Source organism: Lynx canadensis, chromosome F2 (genome assembly GCF_007474595.2).
Source record: "Lynx canadensis isolate LIC74 chromosome F2, mLynCan4.pri.v2, whole genome shotgun sequence".
Lineage (NCBI taxonomy): Eukaryota > Metazoa > Chordata > Mammalia > Carnivora > Felidae > Lynx > Lynx canadensis.
Genome location: NC_044320.2, coordinates 65,623,940 through 65,639,806, shown reverse-complemented (window position 1 = coordinate 65,639,806; position 15,867 = coordinate 65,623,940). Strand labels below are relative to the sequence as shown.

At 40.2% G+C, this 15,867-nt stretch overlaps 1 protein-coding gene across 1 annotated transcript in view; it reads right to left on the bottom strand.

The window, feature by feature from the left end:
• ARFGEF1 (ADP ribosylation factor guanine nucleotide exchange factor 1) overlaps positions 1-8,226 on the bottom strand; it is a 149,835-nt gene extending 141,609 nt beyond the window's left edge. The window contains exon 1 of the mRNA XM_030303807.2: positions 7,589-8,226. Coding sequence (XP_030159667.1) covers positions 7,589-7,712 — 124 coding nt within the window. The 5' untranslated portion in view covers positions 7,713-8,226. The remainder of the gene's footprint in view (positions 1-7,588) is intronic.
• Positions 8,227-15,867: the final 7,641 nt, after the last annotated feature.

Here is a 15,867-nt window from a genome sequence, read left to right as displayed (position 1 = left end):
TTTTGAAAATAAGGTTTTATTTAAAACAAAAAGAGTAAACTGCCAAATTTATTGGACTTATGTACCATTTAAGTGACTGAGGGGCGCCTGCCTGGGTGACTCAGTCAGGTAAGCCTCTGACTTCGGCTCAAGTCATGATATTGCACTCTGTGAGTTCGAGCCCCATGTCAGCTCTGTGCTGACAGCTCAGAGCCTGGAGCCTACTTCGGATTCTGTGTCTCCTTCTCGCTCTGCCCCTCTGCCTCTCATGCTTGCTCTCTCTCTCTCTCTCTCTCTCTCTCCCTCAAAAATAAACATTTAAAAAAAAGTGACTGAGTAAAGACAAGGGGACTCTCCTCTGAATAAAGTAATTGGCTGTCGTATCTATTTTGCTTATTTTTTTATTGACTATGTCATTTCTTAGCAAGGTTCTAGAGAAGTAAAGAATTATTAAACAGCTGATTAAGTGATTCAAAATTGAGAGAAAAATATTAACTGCCCCACGTGGATTTTTCTAAACGTACTGCCAGAGGTAATTTTGTGATATGAAATATTTTAAAGATTGTTTTTCACAATCTTTCCTGGATGAGAAGATAACATAGGTTACATAGACCAATGTAGTGAAACCAAGTCTAAATCTAAGCAAAACAAAAATACTAAAAGAACACAAACCCTTTAAATACTTGGGCCCAGGACCCTTTTTTAAAGAACTTTTTCAAGAGACTCACACACTCTAAAGCTTCAGAATAATTACTTTCTAGTAATTATAAAATTTAGGTAACTTATGAAATTTCTGTAACTTCTGAAACAAATCAGCCAAAGACTGCATTTGACTGTATAAATGGAAGCTCAAATCAAACTGGGTCTGAAAAGTTAGGATAAAGGGAACTTATACTAGTTTCCTATGGCTTACGTTAACAAATTACCACAAACTCGGTTATTTAAAAACAACAGAAATTTGCTCTCATAGTTCTGGAGCCCAGATGTCTGAGACATACTACCTCTGAAGGCTCCAGGAAAGACTCCTTGCCTCTTCCTAGCTTCTGGTGACACAGGTATCCCTTGGCTTATTTATGGCAGCACAGCTCCAATTTCCACCTCCATTTTCACATGACCTTCTTCCTTCAGGTGTCTCCCTGTCCCTTCCTCTACTTATAAGGACATCAGTCACTGGATTTAGGAGCCACCCTAAATCCAAAATGATTTTACTTGGAGATCTTGAACTAATTACATCTATAAAGATCTTACCCCAAAAAGGGACTAGACAAGTTTTGGGTTAATTTTTTTTAACGTTTATTTCTGAGACAGAGACAGAGCATGAGTGGGGGAGGGGCAGAGGGAGGGGGAGACACAGAATCGGAAGCAGGCTCCAGGCTCTGAGCTGTCAGCACAGAGCCCGATGAGGGACTCAAACTCACAAACCACGAGATCATGACCTGAGCCGAAGTCGGTTGCTCAACTGACTGAGCCACCCAGGCGCCCTGACCAGTTGTTTTTAAATACGTGAAAGTTCGTTCTTTAGGAAAAACCTCACTGAAAAAACTTAAATTTGAAATTGTTTTGTGCATTCTCAGTTGAAAATATCCTATCATTTTAATTTGCCCTTTCTCAGTAGAAAGTTTCCTATTATATCATCAGGACATTCTATCATTAAAAAATTATAAAATACATACAAAGAGTTAGATGAAAACGTTTTACTGTAACAACTTATTTCCCAAAGGCTATTTCTCTCCTGGTGTTCCCCATCACGGTGAATGCCCTCTCCAACAACCCTACAGTTCTGGCTTCAAGACTGTTGTGATACAACCAACCCATCAGCAAGTCCTGTGGACTCCTTTAAAATATATTCCAAATGCAGCCAATTCTCACTTGCCTCACCAGCCTAGTCAAAATCACTACCATGTCGGGCCAAAGTCAGCCTTTAAAGTGTGAATCTGCTATATCACTCTCCTATATGAAATTCTCCAGTGGCTTCCATCACAAATAGAATAAAATCCAATCCAGTCCCCTTCTCCCCCTCCCCCAGCCAAACTTCCTTTCATCCTGGAACATACCAAACATACACCTGTCTTACTGCTACCTCTATTTCTATTTCATGCAGTTATTTGAAAGGCTGAATCTCTGTCACTTCTCTGCTGAAATGTCACCTCATAGAAAGGCCGTTCCTGACAACACTATCTAGAACTGCACTCCTGGGTCATTCTCCCTTTACCTTCTGAACTACTGTTTCAGAAAATAACAATTTGATGATCTACATTAGTTTGTACTTTACTGTTAACCTCAATGCACTAGAAAGTAAGTTCCATGAAAGCAGTGGAATATTTGGCACATGCTAGCACAACTAATACCCAAATGAAGAACACACCTAACTTTGAATGGCAGCAATAACTTTTTCATGTATTTCCCTTCTCCAATATCCCCACCTCCATTTTGTGAGGAATATTACGACAAATATTTCCCCAAATTATTTCACAATATGTGAATACAATATTTCAAATGTATTCACAATACATTTTTATTCTGCTTTGAAAAAAACAATTACCAACAGAAGTTTCTCTACAAGTTAAGTATTATCAGGAATGACAACCAGTTGCTTGCCATTAGATGGGATGGGAAACAGGGCTAGTTCCCATTTCACAGTCCTTTGATCTGATAACACTCTGCCCAACTGCTCCTTTCCTCTTCCTACACTATCAGTAGAACTGCTTTCCAAAAACACAAAGACTCTTCTGGAGAAGAGACCCATCAATACGTAGGGCTATTGTATCTACCCTATTGTATCTCTACCTTACCAGTCATTAAGGCCTTTCTTTCCCTTGAATAGTGTTCCAAAGTAAATTCCAAGGAACAATGTTTCACAGAGGTGTTAACAGACACTGAAAAGGGTCAAATAAACTTAGGGAAAACTTCAATAAGCAAAATAGAGCAGATATTGTTCCTAGAGGACTTTTCAGAATCTTAACTATGTTAATGTAGATTGTAAATCTCCAGAATGGAAAGAGTATATGCACTGAAACCCAAACTTACTTTTTTCAACTCAAACTTAACAGAATCTTGCATCAATCATTTCATTCATTACTTTTTTCCCCAGCTATCTCAAAAATCTTGGTAGCCTGACTTACCAAAGACACCTTTTACTCTAGATGACAAGAAAGGTTTAAAAGGAGACTTGCTAATGGATTTAAATTATAATTAAAATGTTCACTGCAGGATGTTATTTGGGGTAAGTCACTATTTTTTTTCATAAACGGTGAAAAAATTGATATTACCAAAAGCATAAAATTGGGGTCGATGGCACTCAAGTAATCTCCCCTCCACCCATATATCCCTTTTTAATAACCACTAACCAAAATAAGGCTGGGACTGGAGGTACAGAAAGAAGCAAAATTTTTTGCCTAAATATTTTACTTACATTTCTGGGGGTAACTATAATGGTAGGTAACAGATTCTTAAATAAAAAAACTAAATCAGTAGGATCACTTTAGAATATGCTAAACAACACAAATTCACACCCTGATGCAAAAATCACTTCCCTAACAAGTCCTCTTTTTTCTCCATCATTCTCCCATATCTCAAGGGATCCCACCCTTATGACTGTCCCTGAATGCCTCCCCTTGCCTCTAAAACCTTCTTCTGGTCACCCTTTTCACTCCTATTCTGTATCAGTGCCAACTTCCAACCTTGAACTAGTTCATCCTAACATTTGCAGCGTATCTTCATAGATATCTGATATTAGAAGCAGAAGTTGAATTAGTCATAGACCTAACATCAAAGAAACTCCTGAAACTTAGAGGCCTAATTGGAATATGGCACAAACGCAACCTCCCCTCCCGGAAAGACAAACAATGCTACCTTCAAGTCTGATCCTCTAACAATCCTAAATTCTTTGAAACTAAAAATAGCTCAGCTGTTGTCTCATCTGCCAGCAGATGGCCAGACTATTTTTAATTCAGGATTCTAGAGAGCAGGAATGGATCAAGCTAAGCTAGGGCAGCCTAGAAGCCCTCTGCAGAGTTTGGTCTTAGCTGCAGAGAGCTGTAGTGGGGCAGGTACCAAGAGAGGGCAACCTGGAGCTGTTCTTGGGCTTGTGGGCTTCACAGTGATTTTAACAATGTAGATGTGAAGGGTTTTTTTGTTGGGTTTTTTTCTGGGTTTTTGTTTTTGTTTGCCATTCTTCAAAATAAAGTCTGAAATGTAAGATAATTTGTTTAAAAATTTAAATAATCTGCATACCCTTTAAAGTTTTCATTATTTTTCTTGTGAAAAAAATAGAAATTTTCTGTATATAGTATCTTTGCAAATGGATTTTGTTTTAATAAAAATCTCCCCTAATCTAGATAAGGTGTCCTAAAACGTTTAACGAAAAAGTATAGTTTTCTTAAGAATTGTGATGAAATATAATTTCATCAGTATTATTTACAGAATTCCTATTCATAATGGGTCACTATAGTAAAAGGTAACTAAATTTGGAATACCAGTGCTCTGAAATCTCCTCACATGCCAATAAAATGATTTTAAAACACAAAAGGATTAAAAGTCTGACATACCATACATTTTCCTGTTTATTGCCCATCTCCCTTCAACTCCTCAGTAAGTGCTCAGTAAATATTTGGGGGTAGAGAAGAGAAAGGATGCAGGCAGGTGTATTCAGAAGAGTTATATACACAGTATATTTAGAAGGATTATAACACTCACATCTATACTTCCTCCATCCAACTCCTACCTGTTCACAACCTAATCTACATCAGAGATGACCAAACCAGTCCATTCCAGTTTACATTCCCATCCTGCTTGATGGCCACATAGATTAAGAGACCAAAGTGGGCCTGGATTCTCAACAATGAAGACCAAGGGGAGACTTATAATAGTTTCCAGGGACAATACATATTTGAAGATACCATCTTACTACAAGACATTATACTTTCTGTAACAATGAAATGGGTTATCCCTATCCGTTTATGTTTGGCAATAATGTAAATGTATGACTGGAAGGAAACTAAATTCATCAGGGATTAACTACTTTGAGATTGTTCAATGAAATTTTGCAGGAGACTAAATGTAACTCCTAGAAAATGTGAGAAAAAGCCTTATACATCTTAAGAAAGTACTGTGTTGCCTAGCCCCTGCCTGGGTAGTCACATTCCTCATAATAAAGCTTCTGCTAACTATATGGAAGAGGCAGACAAAAAGTAAAAACCCAGCAAAATCTGCAATAGACAATTCCTAGTATAGCTGGCACACTCACTACCAAGTAGCTCCTATACCTAGATACGGTAAGGACCAAGCTATAAGCCCTCTAAAGGTGCCAATCAAGAGGGACAAGAAGGGGCGCCTGGGTGGCTCAGTTGGTTGGGTGACCGATTTCAGCTCAGGTCATGATCTAGCAGTCTCTGAGTTCGAGCCCCGCATCGGGCTCTGTGCTGACAGCTCAGAGCCTGGAGCCTACTTCGGATTCTGTGTCTCCCCCTCTCTCTGCCTCTCCCCTGCTCACTCTGTCTCTCAATAATAAATAAACGTTAAAAAAAAATTAAAAAAAAAAGAGGGGCAAGAATATTCAATGCACAAGTTAACAAAACTGTGTGTTCACGTTCATGGCATATTAGAGAGGATGTAACCTTACTATCATTAAGTTCCATATCCCAATTTTACAAGGAAGGAAACTAAGGCCCAAAGACTCGACTATACTGCAATGTAACAGAATTGCGATTTAACCCAGGATCCCAGATTCTCCTTCCACTGAACTCTCCATTAAAACACACTCACTTAGGGGTGCCTGGGTGGCTCAGTTCATTAAGTGTCTGACTACTGGTTTTGGCTCAGGTCATGATTTCACAATGCATAAGTTAGAGCCCCATGTCAGGCTCTGCATTGGCAGTGAGGGGCCTGCTTGGGATTCTCTCCCTCTCTCCCCCTCTCTCTCTGACCCTCCCATGCTCTCTCTCAAAATAAATCAATCAACTTCAAAAAAAAAAAAAAAAAAACCCACTCACTTATATTGGCATTTTGGAGAAGAAAAAATACGTATATAAAACACACTCCATTTCTTCAGTCTAATACTTATAATTTAGTATATTAAAAATATATTTAACATGGAAAATCTGGCCTCAAACTAAACGTTTAGTTTGAATCTCTAGAGTTCTTTAACCTGCACATTATTTATAAACATGTAATTCCTTTAAAAACTCTAAAAATCATTTCTTCCCTCATCCCACCCCAATTGAATAATTACTCCTTTCAGGACCTAGATGTAAATTCAATTTTTTACACTATACAATGTCTTGTCGTATACCTAAAATAGTCTTTCATTAGCTATGAGAATAATAAAAGATGAACTTCTAATCCACGAAGGGCCAGAAAACTAAACTTAAACCCACTATACCACAGATTTAAAGAATTTTTAACGAAAATTTCTATGGTAATGTTTTTCACATCACCACCTTAAAGTATCCAGAAAAGAAGTTAAAACAATATAGATTATAGCAAGTTAGAAAGTAGTATATTTTAATAATTAAAAGGTCTTTGCTGTCTTCACGCTTTACTTTAGTACACCTTTAAGTTACCCTGGATTTTTTTCCCTTCAAGAACACTTTTTTTTTCCAAAGCCCATTTAACAAGTTTCATTTTCTTGTCAATCCGATATAGTCTATTTCCACTGCTATAAAATAAAAGCCTAAGTGTTAGGAATTCATCTTTGTGTTAAATGTCCTGGTCTCTCCTTAAACGATTTCATCTTTGACGGATGCCATAGATCAGTGTTCTCCCTTTAACAATTCCTCATCTTGCCTGTCCTCACTATAGGTATTGTTTGGAATTACTCTGCTATGGGCTTCAGTACACTAGATCTCCTCCGTCTGAACTACAGATCAGAATGCAAGCTTGAGAGCAGCTGCCACTGTCCAGACATGTGGCTGGTGGGTGTCATTGTCTTTTTCATTTTCCCCATTTCAAAACCTCCCTTTCTTGTCATAAAGCCAGCATATTTAAAGGTCCTTCACTTCCTCGCCTTTATATCGCCACCCCCACCCCTTAACCTCTGGTCTTGTTCTTCCAGGTCAGTCCAGTCACATACAACATCACTCTGTTTTTCTTGTGGCGGAGGCGGAGAGATGTCAGAATGGGCTACACCTCTTACAAACCCCTGCTCAAGACTGTCAACAAGGGAACAACTTCGGCCTATCTTCCCAAAGTATCACACCAAACGACAAAGTTATCGAAATTACGATACGGAACCCTTCCCACGCCCAATCTTGACAAATCAGCTCCACCTCGATTTTCAAGCTAATAAACAACAGCTCATCTTCTGCTCATCACAAAGGGTGATATCCTGTCCGCACCGCACGGTCCATCAGCAAAATCTTCCCATACTCTCAAGTCGATTCCAAGCCCTGCCCTGTTCCCCGAGCCTAGCTTACTGCCCTTCCTCCTCCACCCTGCCTCTGCCCCACATCCAGCCGAGTTAGTGTCAACTCCAGCCAGGGAGCAAAGAGCTTCGCGAGGGCTCCCTGAGGTCAGCGGCGCCGGCTTAGGGCAGCCCCAGACGACCCCACCTCCGGCGGCGGCTGCCGCGCGGGCCGCCCCTACCCCCGCCCCGGGCCTCCTCCCCGCTCACCTAACGCCACCTCGCACGCTTTGCGCAGCTGGGAGTGATGCGCCTTCTTCACTTCCTTGTCGGCCAAAATCTTTTCCAGGGCCCGGGTCAGGAACATGTTCTTCGTCTTCTTCCCCTCATACATGGACGCAGAGAAGGAGGCGGCGGCTCGTCCGACCCGCGGCTCCCAGCGGCTGGAGGGGAGGAGGAAGAGGAGGAGGAGGGGGAAGAAGAGGAGAGAAAGGAGAGGGGGTGGAAGTGGAGGAGAGGAGGCGTGGAGGGCAGCGGCAGGATCAGGAAGGGGCGGGCAGGTGGGAGCAGTCGCGGTGCAGGCGAGGGGCACGGAGGTCTTCACCGCCTCTTAAGAGGCCACCCCTAGAGGGCCGCGCCCGTCGGACCTCCGCTCTCCTGCCTGGGGTCGCTTCCCGGCCACCCCCCCTCACTCGCCCCTCCGGCCCAGGGGCGGCGAGGGAGCCCAGTCCGGGCGGCCGTCTGCCGGGAGCCGAGGGACAAGGCGGCGGCAGCTCAGAAGCCCGAAGAGAGCACGGCTGCCCTAGCTACCGTGGGGATTAGCACCCGCCGCGGCCGCGGACTGGCCTCCATCACCGCCGACCTGCCCCGGCCGCCATGTTGGGAGGAAACGACGCGTCACGCAGCGGCCGAACGGCTGCAGAGGAGGAAGCGGCGGCGGCGGCGGCGCTGCCTGCCCAGAGCTGCCGCGGCGCGGGGAGGCTGGGGGCGGAGGGCGGCGCGGGAGGAGAGGCCCGAGCCGCAGCGCTACGGTGGCCCGGCGGGGCCTCGCCGCCTCCCTCGTTCGCCTGCAGGGCGGCGTGGGGCGTGGCGGGCGTCCTGCGGCGCTGGGCAATTCGGGGCCGCTTCGCTGCGGGGCCGAGGACCCGCGGTACCCCTGCTCCCACCCGGTGAAAAGGACTCCAGGCTACGCTGCTTCCACTTCTCCGACTTCCTGAAGATCCTGTTAGTGAAAGCGCAGTCCCTTCAGCTCCAGGGATCGCGGAAACACCCGCATCGCCCATTCTCAGCCGCACAGTGTTTCCACCTGCCGCGCTCGACTCTAAATTTCCTTACCAATGCGTGAAACGGCTATCCAGGACCGTGCTCTCCGACTACCTCAAGGAGGAGTTTCTCTTAGGAAGAGTAAACTAAAACCAATTTGACATGGATTCAGGCATGTTGCACTTTTTTTTTTTTTTTTTATCTTTGTAGGATTAGTCAGTAAACTCTAGATTTCGGATCCCTTCTGAATTAAGTCTAAAGATAGGTGAACAGGTAAATGTTTCTGATTGATGAGGTCCCTTAGAGCTCTGTGTTTCTGTGCTTGTAATACTACAATGCGGTCCAGGACACGAAAACTAGTTTAAGAATAGAAAAGCTTTAAATACAGATTGCCACAAACATGTGACCATGTTTCTGCTTTGGTACCAAAGAATAATTAAAATTTCTACAGTGTTTAATTCAGAGCATACAATTATGAAGAATACCATAAAATATATGCAGGGAATTTATATAGTGATTTAGGTGCATGTCTACAAGTTCAAAGCTCCTGGGTCCCAAATTATTAAGAGGATCTCTCACTTCTGATCTGTTCTATTGCTCTGACTAGGGACTTGTCCTAATGCAACCAACCAAACCTATGAAACAGAGGGGCTGTGATGGGGCAAGATTTGGGACAGGCTAAAAACCATGGAAAGTAAAAGTAGAAACCTTGAAGGTGACCCTGAATTAAAGTGGACAAGTAGATTAATTTTTAAAACTGAGAAACAGATACACAAGTTCATTAATTTCATTTTAAAGACAATTTCTACATTCCTAAGGGATTGGAGATTTAGTATACTGGATCAGACATAATACTGATTTCTGTGTACACACAAAGATTATAAAAATTTTTTAGAACAAGCCCCATTTCTAGTTTATCTTTGTTTCTTCATGCCAATGTTTGTGCCAGGTACTTTTGAAAGTGCTAATCACCAAATCTATTTACTCTTCTTCCTCAGTGCAGAGATGCATTGTGTTCCCCAGCCCCCCTTGCAATTAGGTGTAGCCATCCAGATTTACCTAATTAAAAAAAATAATTCCACAATCAATCTTCCATGCTTGTTTCCCTTCTCTGGCCACATGCTGAAGATGGCAGAGCCACAAATTAGAGGGATCCTGGGTCCCTGAATTAGCATTTGGAAGAGAGGCATCCATCCATCAGGAGTATTTGTTTTGGACTTTATATGAACAAAGTAAGTTCTTCAGTTATGTTTAGCAGCTAGCTCTCTCCTAAACATTTGGCGTTCATATAAACAGATCTCTGAGCTTCAAGTGCCCAGAGTCTACTGCATACCACATATCACAATCTGTAATCATCTTGTCTGCTTACTTGTTTATTGACTGGTTTTGTTTTCCTCAAAAGAGGAAGGACTTCATCTGTCTATTCGCTTCTGTATGCCTAGCATCTAGTATAGTCAATGGCATAGAGAAGGCCTTTAGAATGAGCTTGAATAGAAACTTAGGTGAATGAAAGATACTGGACTAAGTCAGGCATGATCCTCACCCCTGTGGACCTTAGCATATGTAGTAGGGAAAAGAATATTAAGTAAATCACTAGTGAATATATAATTATAAAATGTGTTAAGTACGATTAAAGAATAGAGTGCAATAAGGGGCTCTTTAGATTTTGGATTCAGGGATGGCTTTCATAAAGAAGTAACATTTAAATTGAGACCTGAAAGAAGAGTAAAATTTAGCCAAGCTAAGTCAGGCAGTCTTTTGGAGTAAGGGGGAAGCTTGGCAAGTTTCAGGAACCAAAACAAGGTCATGTGGCTGAAAGTTATCAAGGCGAAATGGTGCCAGTAAAGATAAAGAGAAAACTAGGTATCAGACCATACAGAACCTTGTAAGCCATGTTAAGGGTTCAGGATTTTATTCTGATAGCAGTAGAAACCTATTGAAAGATTAGGGAGTCAAGTGATCAGATTGGGACTTAAAAGTAGTCCCTCTGTTGTGTGGAGAGTGGGTTGAAAGGGGACAAGAGTGGATGTGTGCAGAACAGTGAAAAGGTGATTACAACAGAGCAGCATGGCGTGGGCTAGGGTCCAGGACCATTAGGCAGTTTTAGAGATCATCACCTGTGGAAAGATGGCAAATAAGGCTGAAGTTGAGCCCCAGCATCTGCCCAGGGGAAGGGACTCCTTTTTCTAACTTGCATGAACATTAGATCAGCGGTGTCTGAGTGATGGCCATGGAGATGGAAATGGAGCAAGGTGGACAGATTTGAGATACACTTTGGTGGCATAGTGGACAGGACTTAGTAATGAGTTGGGAGTGAAGATAAGAAGGAAGAGGTCACCAATGAATGTCATGTTTCTTACCGGAGCGAGAGAATGAGTAGAAATGCTGTCTGTGGAGATGTCCTAGACTAGAATAGGAGCAGATTTGATGGCGAGGGTACAGTTTTCAGTTTTAGAAGAATCAACTGCCCTGAGATATGACCTAACCTTCTCAGAATAGCCTCCATCCTTTCTCCTGGAGGACAATTCCTCCTCCTCCTTTCCTAAGTCTAGCTAGGACTTCACCCCGAAGGTGGTAGTAATGGAAGCAGGGGGTGTCCAGCCTTGGGAGGTAGGCATTCTCATCCAACTTGAAATCAACGTAATAACTCTGACCTGCCTGGAGCAAAAAATAAGTTAAGACTCTAAAACAAAGATAACGTTGGAAGAAAAAGGTTAAGATAATATTTTTAGTCTGTTATTCACAAGTATGGGAAAGATGGGGAAGGGGAAGGAGTTAGGGGGTACTAGGCTCAGGCAATTTTTACGTGAAATGTTGAGTGTGTTTCCCTGTACATATGTTTCCCTTTTTTTTTTAATTGTTATTGCTGCTTGGTGCTTACCCAACCTATTTAAATTCAATCTGAGTATTCACTTGCATTTGACTCATTGCTGTTTTTTAAAACATTCAAATTCTTCTGAAATGCCCATCATCCTCTAAATTTTAAAATCTATTTTTCTTGAGATGCCTGGGTGGCTCAGTAGCTTATGCATCCAACTCTTGATTTCAGTTCAGGCCATGATCTCATGGTTTGTGGGATCCAGCCCTGTGTTGGGCTCTGCACTGACAGCACAGAGCCTGCCTGGGATTCTCTCACTCCCTCTCTCTGCCCCACCCCCACCCGTGCTCTCTCTCAAAATAAATATTTTAAAAATAAAATAAAATAGGTTTTTCTTATATATGATTGCTTTTCCTTAGTCCATTTTTACCCCTCAGTCTATAATCTCACCTTCCTATCACTTAATTGCCCCTCATCACTTTCCCTTTCATTTATAACTTTGTTATAGATTAGCTGCCTTTTTTCTTTGTATAATATTCCCACCTTGATTCCAAAGAGTCAAATAATATCAAACAATAAAAGACTTTGACCTGGGTTTTAGCATCTTGGTTGGTGAGCTTTATCATCATCCTTTTAAATACAGATAGAAGTTCAGAGTAACATGAAAATTAAATAAAATCAGAATAAAATTTTAATTAAGGCTGAGCATACCTGATTGATGTTAAAAGCCAATATTCGTTAACATCAAAAATAGCATCATGTTCACTTGACTAAAAAAGTAGTCTTTCACATGATCTCTAAATTCTATTAGCTTTCAAAACATTCCATCATCTGACCCTTCCCTGACTCTCCAACTAATTTCTCTATAGTAATGGTAATAATAATTAACATTTATATAGAGCTTATTATGAGCCAGGCACAGTAACCCAAATGAAGTTTCCATTATTATCCCTGATTTATAGATGAAGAAACAGACAGACAGGATTTCGGTAATTTGCCCAGCCATACAATTAATAAGTAGTGGCGCCAGGATTACAGGTTCAAAAGTTTGGTTCCAGAGCCCATAGACTCTACTGCTTCTCTAAACAATCTGTTCTTGTAACCTTCTCTGCCTACTCTCTCCTCTTCTGAAATACATACATAGGCACTCAAGTTCCAACCCTTCCTGCAGTCCATCCTCCTTCCTTTCATCCCCACACCACAAACACACACCGAGCTCTTCTGCATCTGCATGCCTTTGTTCAGCTTTCAGTAATCCAGAGTACCCACTACCACCTTTCTTTTGTTTGCTCTCCTCAGAGGCTTCCCAACCTTCAAAACCTCATTAAAATCCATCACCTTCTAAGTCTTCTACTTCTATCTCCAACAGTGACAATCCCTTCCTCGTCTCCTTTTATAGCATCATCTACCTTATACTTCATACCTATTCGATTTCCATGGTAGTGTTTAAGGAGGCTGCAAATTTTTGAAGACCAAGGATATAAGGCAAGATAAAGCAGGCAACTTAGTAAAAAATGGGAAACACTGATTAAACAGAACCATATCAGTTTTGCTGAAACCGTAACAATGACTAAAAGGCCATATCCAAAGCAAGTCAAATCTGCTTTCTTGCTTTTCATGTGAAGAGGCTTCTAAACTAATTTGATATTCCTCTTTTATCAGTCCGCTAGTTTCAATCTTGTTAAATAAGGAAATAAGTGAATAGTGTCTTCAAATGCAGAGGTCCTGCTCATTGTTCTGCAGGAAAAGTATCAATACACTGGACAGGACAGACAGAGGGAGAACATGGTAGATTAAAGAATTTGATTTAGAAAGAAAAGATAAGAGGAGCAAGCAAATTTTTATTAAATAAGAGACTACATTATGGTATTTGATAATCACAGTGAAGTTTCAAGAAAATTAGAAAGTTGCAGAAAAAAAATTACAAACCGATAGCAGGAAGTTGAAAGTAATAGATCTTTTCACGAATTTTAAATCATCAAGGACTCATGTTTTACAGAGTAATAAACTGAAAGCATAAGCACTTAAATTTTCTTAAAATATTCAAGCTACATAATTCTCTAGAAGGGTGGAAAGTACTTACTTATAATCCATGGTACTATTCTCTTTCCTCTATATGTAATTATAATTTTTCCAGGAAAGTCACATTAATGAGCTACTACATATTAGGTGTTTACTTCATATGAATCCCTTAATAAGCATTAACTCATTTAATCCTTACAACAACTCAGCCATGTGTATGGTATTTTGCTCTTTCACAAATGAGGGGAAAAAAAGGGTTAGAGAAGTTAGTTGCCCAAGGTTACAGAACCAACTGTGTTATGCCAAAGTTCATGCATGCTCTTAACCATTGTTCTATCCTATGTCTTTCTTCTTAGTCACATATTTGTATATACCCATTTGAAAATGCTTTTTCACCATTACTGTGCCATAATTATTTTAAGACAGGACTACATCTTTTCTTTGAAACTACTCACCATTTAGTACACTGAACTGTTAAACATTAATGACTAAGTGGGCATTAATTTCCTGGATGTCAGCTTTCTCTTTAATTAGAAATGGGAATTTTTATTTTTTTATTATTAAAAATTCTTTAAATCGAGCGGGGGAGGGGCAGAGAAAGAGGAAGACACAGAATCTGAAGCAAGCAAGCTCCAGGCTCTGAGTTGTCAGTACAGCCCAATGTGGGGCTTGAACTCACAAACTGTGAGCTTGTGACCTAAGCTGAAGTCAGACGCTTAACTGACTGAGCCACCCAGAGGCTCCATGAATTTCTATTAAAAGCCTTCCTTTTAAATAAACTGAAATGTCATTTTGAAACTTTTTGGAAAAAGAAATCTCTAAGCCTAGTTAGTTTTACTAGTAAGTTCTATCAAACATTTAAAGAAGAAATAACATCAACACTATCTCTTTGAGAAAATAGAAGAGGATGGAACAATTCTCAGCTTATGAGGCCAGCATAACCGTGAGAACAAAACTCAATAAAACTCAAAACTGCAAAAAAAAGAACCACAGACCAATATCTCCTAAGAACATAAATGTAAAAATACAGAATATTGGCAAATCAAATTCAGCAATATAGAAAAGAATAATATGCCATAACCAGTGGAGAGAAGGTATGGGTTCATCTTGGGAATGCAGGCTTGTTCAATATTAGAAAAATCAAGCAATGTAATTGACTACTCTAGTGAACTAAAAATAACTACATTATTGTATCAATTGATAGGAAAAAGCACTTGACAACATTCAACATTTATTCTTGATAAAAATTCTCGGCAAACATTTTCAACCTGATTAAGAACATTTTAAAAAGAAAAAACAAAAAAGAAAAAACAAATACAGCCAACATCATACTCAATTGTGACAAAATTCAATGGTGAAACGTTGAATTCTAAGGTCAGAAACAAGGCAAGGATGTCCATTCTCACAACTCCTATTCAATATCATACTTGAAGTCCTGGCCAATACAATAAGGCAAGGGAAAGAAAAGGCACACAGATTGGAATGGAAGAAACAAACCGTTCTTACTGACAGTTAACATAATTGCCTATGTAGAAAATTCCAAGGAATCTACCCAAACTCCTAGAACTTATGATAAATAAGTTTAACAAGGTCAGAATGCAGAGTCAATGCATAAAAATCTATTGTATTTTTATATACTATTAATGTACAATTGGAAACCAAAATTTAAAAAATCCCATTTACAGCAGAATCAAAAAATGAAATGCTTGACTATAAATCTAACAAAACATATACAGGATCCTATGCTGAAAACAACAAAATGCTCATGAAGAAACTCAAAGAAGACCTAAATAAATGAAAGATATGTTCATGGACTGGAAAACATTGTAAAGGTGTCAACTAATCTCAAGTTTAGCACAATTCTAATTATGTAGTTATAGAGAAGCTCATTATAAAATGTGTATGTAAAGGTGAAATATAAAAAGTTACAAAAATTTTGGATTTTTAAAAAATTTTTAATTTTAATCCAGTTAAGTTGACATACAATGTTACATTAGTTTCAGATGTGTAATATAGTGATTGAACTGTTCCATACATCACCCAGTGTTCACCATAAGTGCACTCCTTAATCCCCATCACCTATTTAACTCATCCTCCCACCCATCTCCCCTCTGGTAACTATTGGAGTGTTCTCTATAGTTAAGAGTCTGTTTCTTGCTTTGTGTCAACAAATTTTAGTTTTTTCCTATGATGAAAACTTTTAAGATTTACTTTCTTGGCAATTTTCAAACATGCAATACAATATTATTGACTATAGTTACCACACTGTACATCTCTATCACTTATTTATGACTGGAAGTTTGTACCTCTTGACCCCCTTTACCTGTTGTGCCACATCCCAACACCCTCTACCCTAGGAACCACCCTTCTGTTTTCTGTTTCTATGAGGTTTTTGTTTTGTTTTGTTTTTTTAGATTTCACATATAAGTAAGATCACTGATACCTC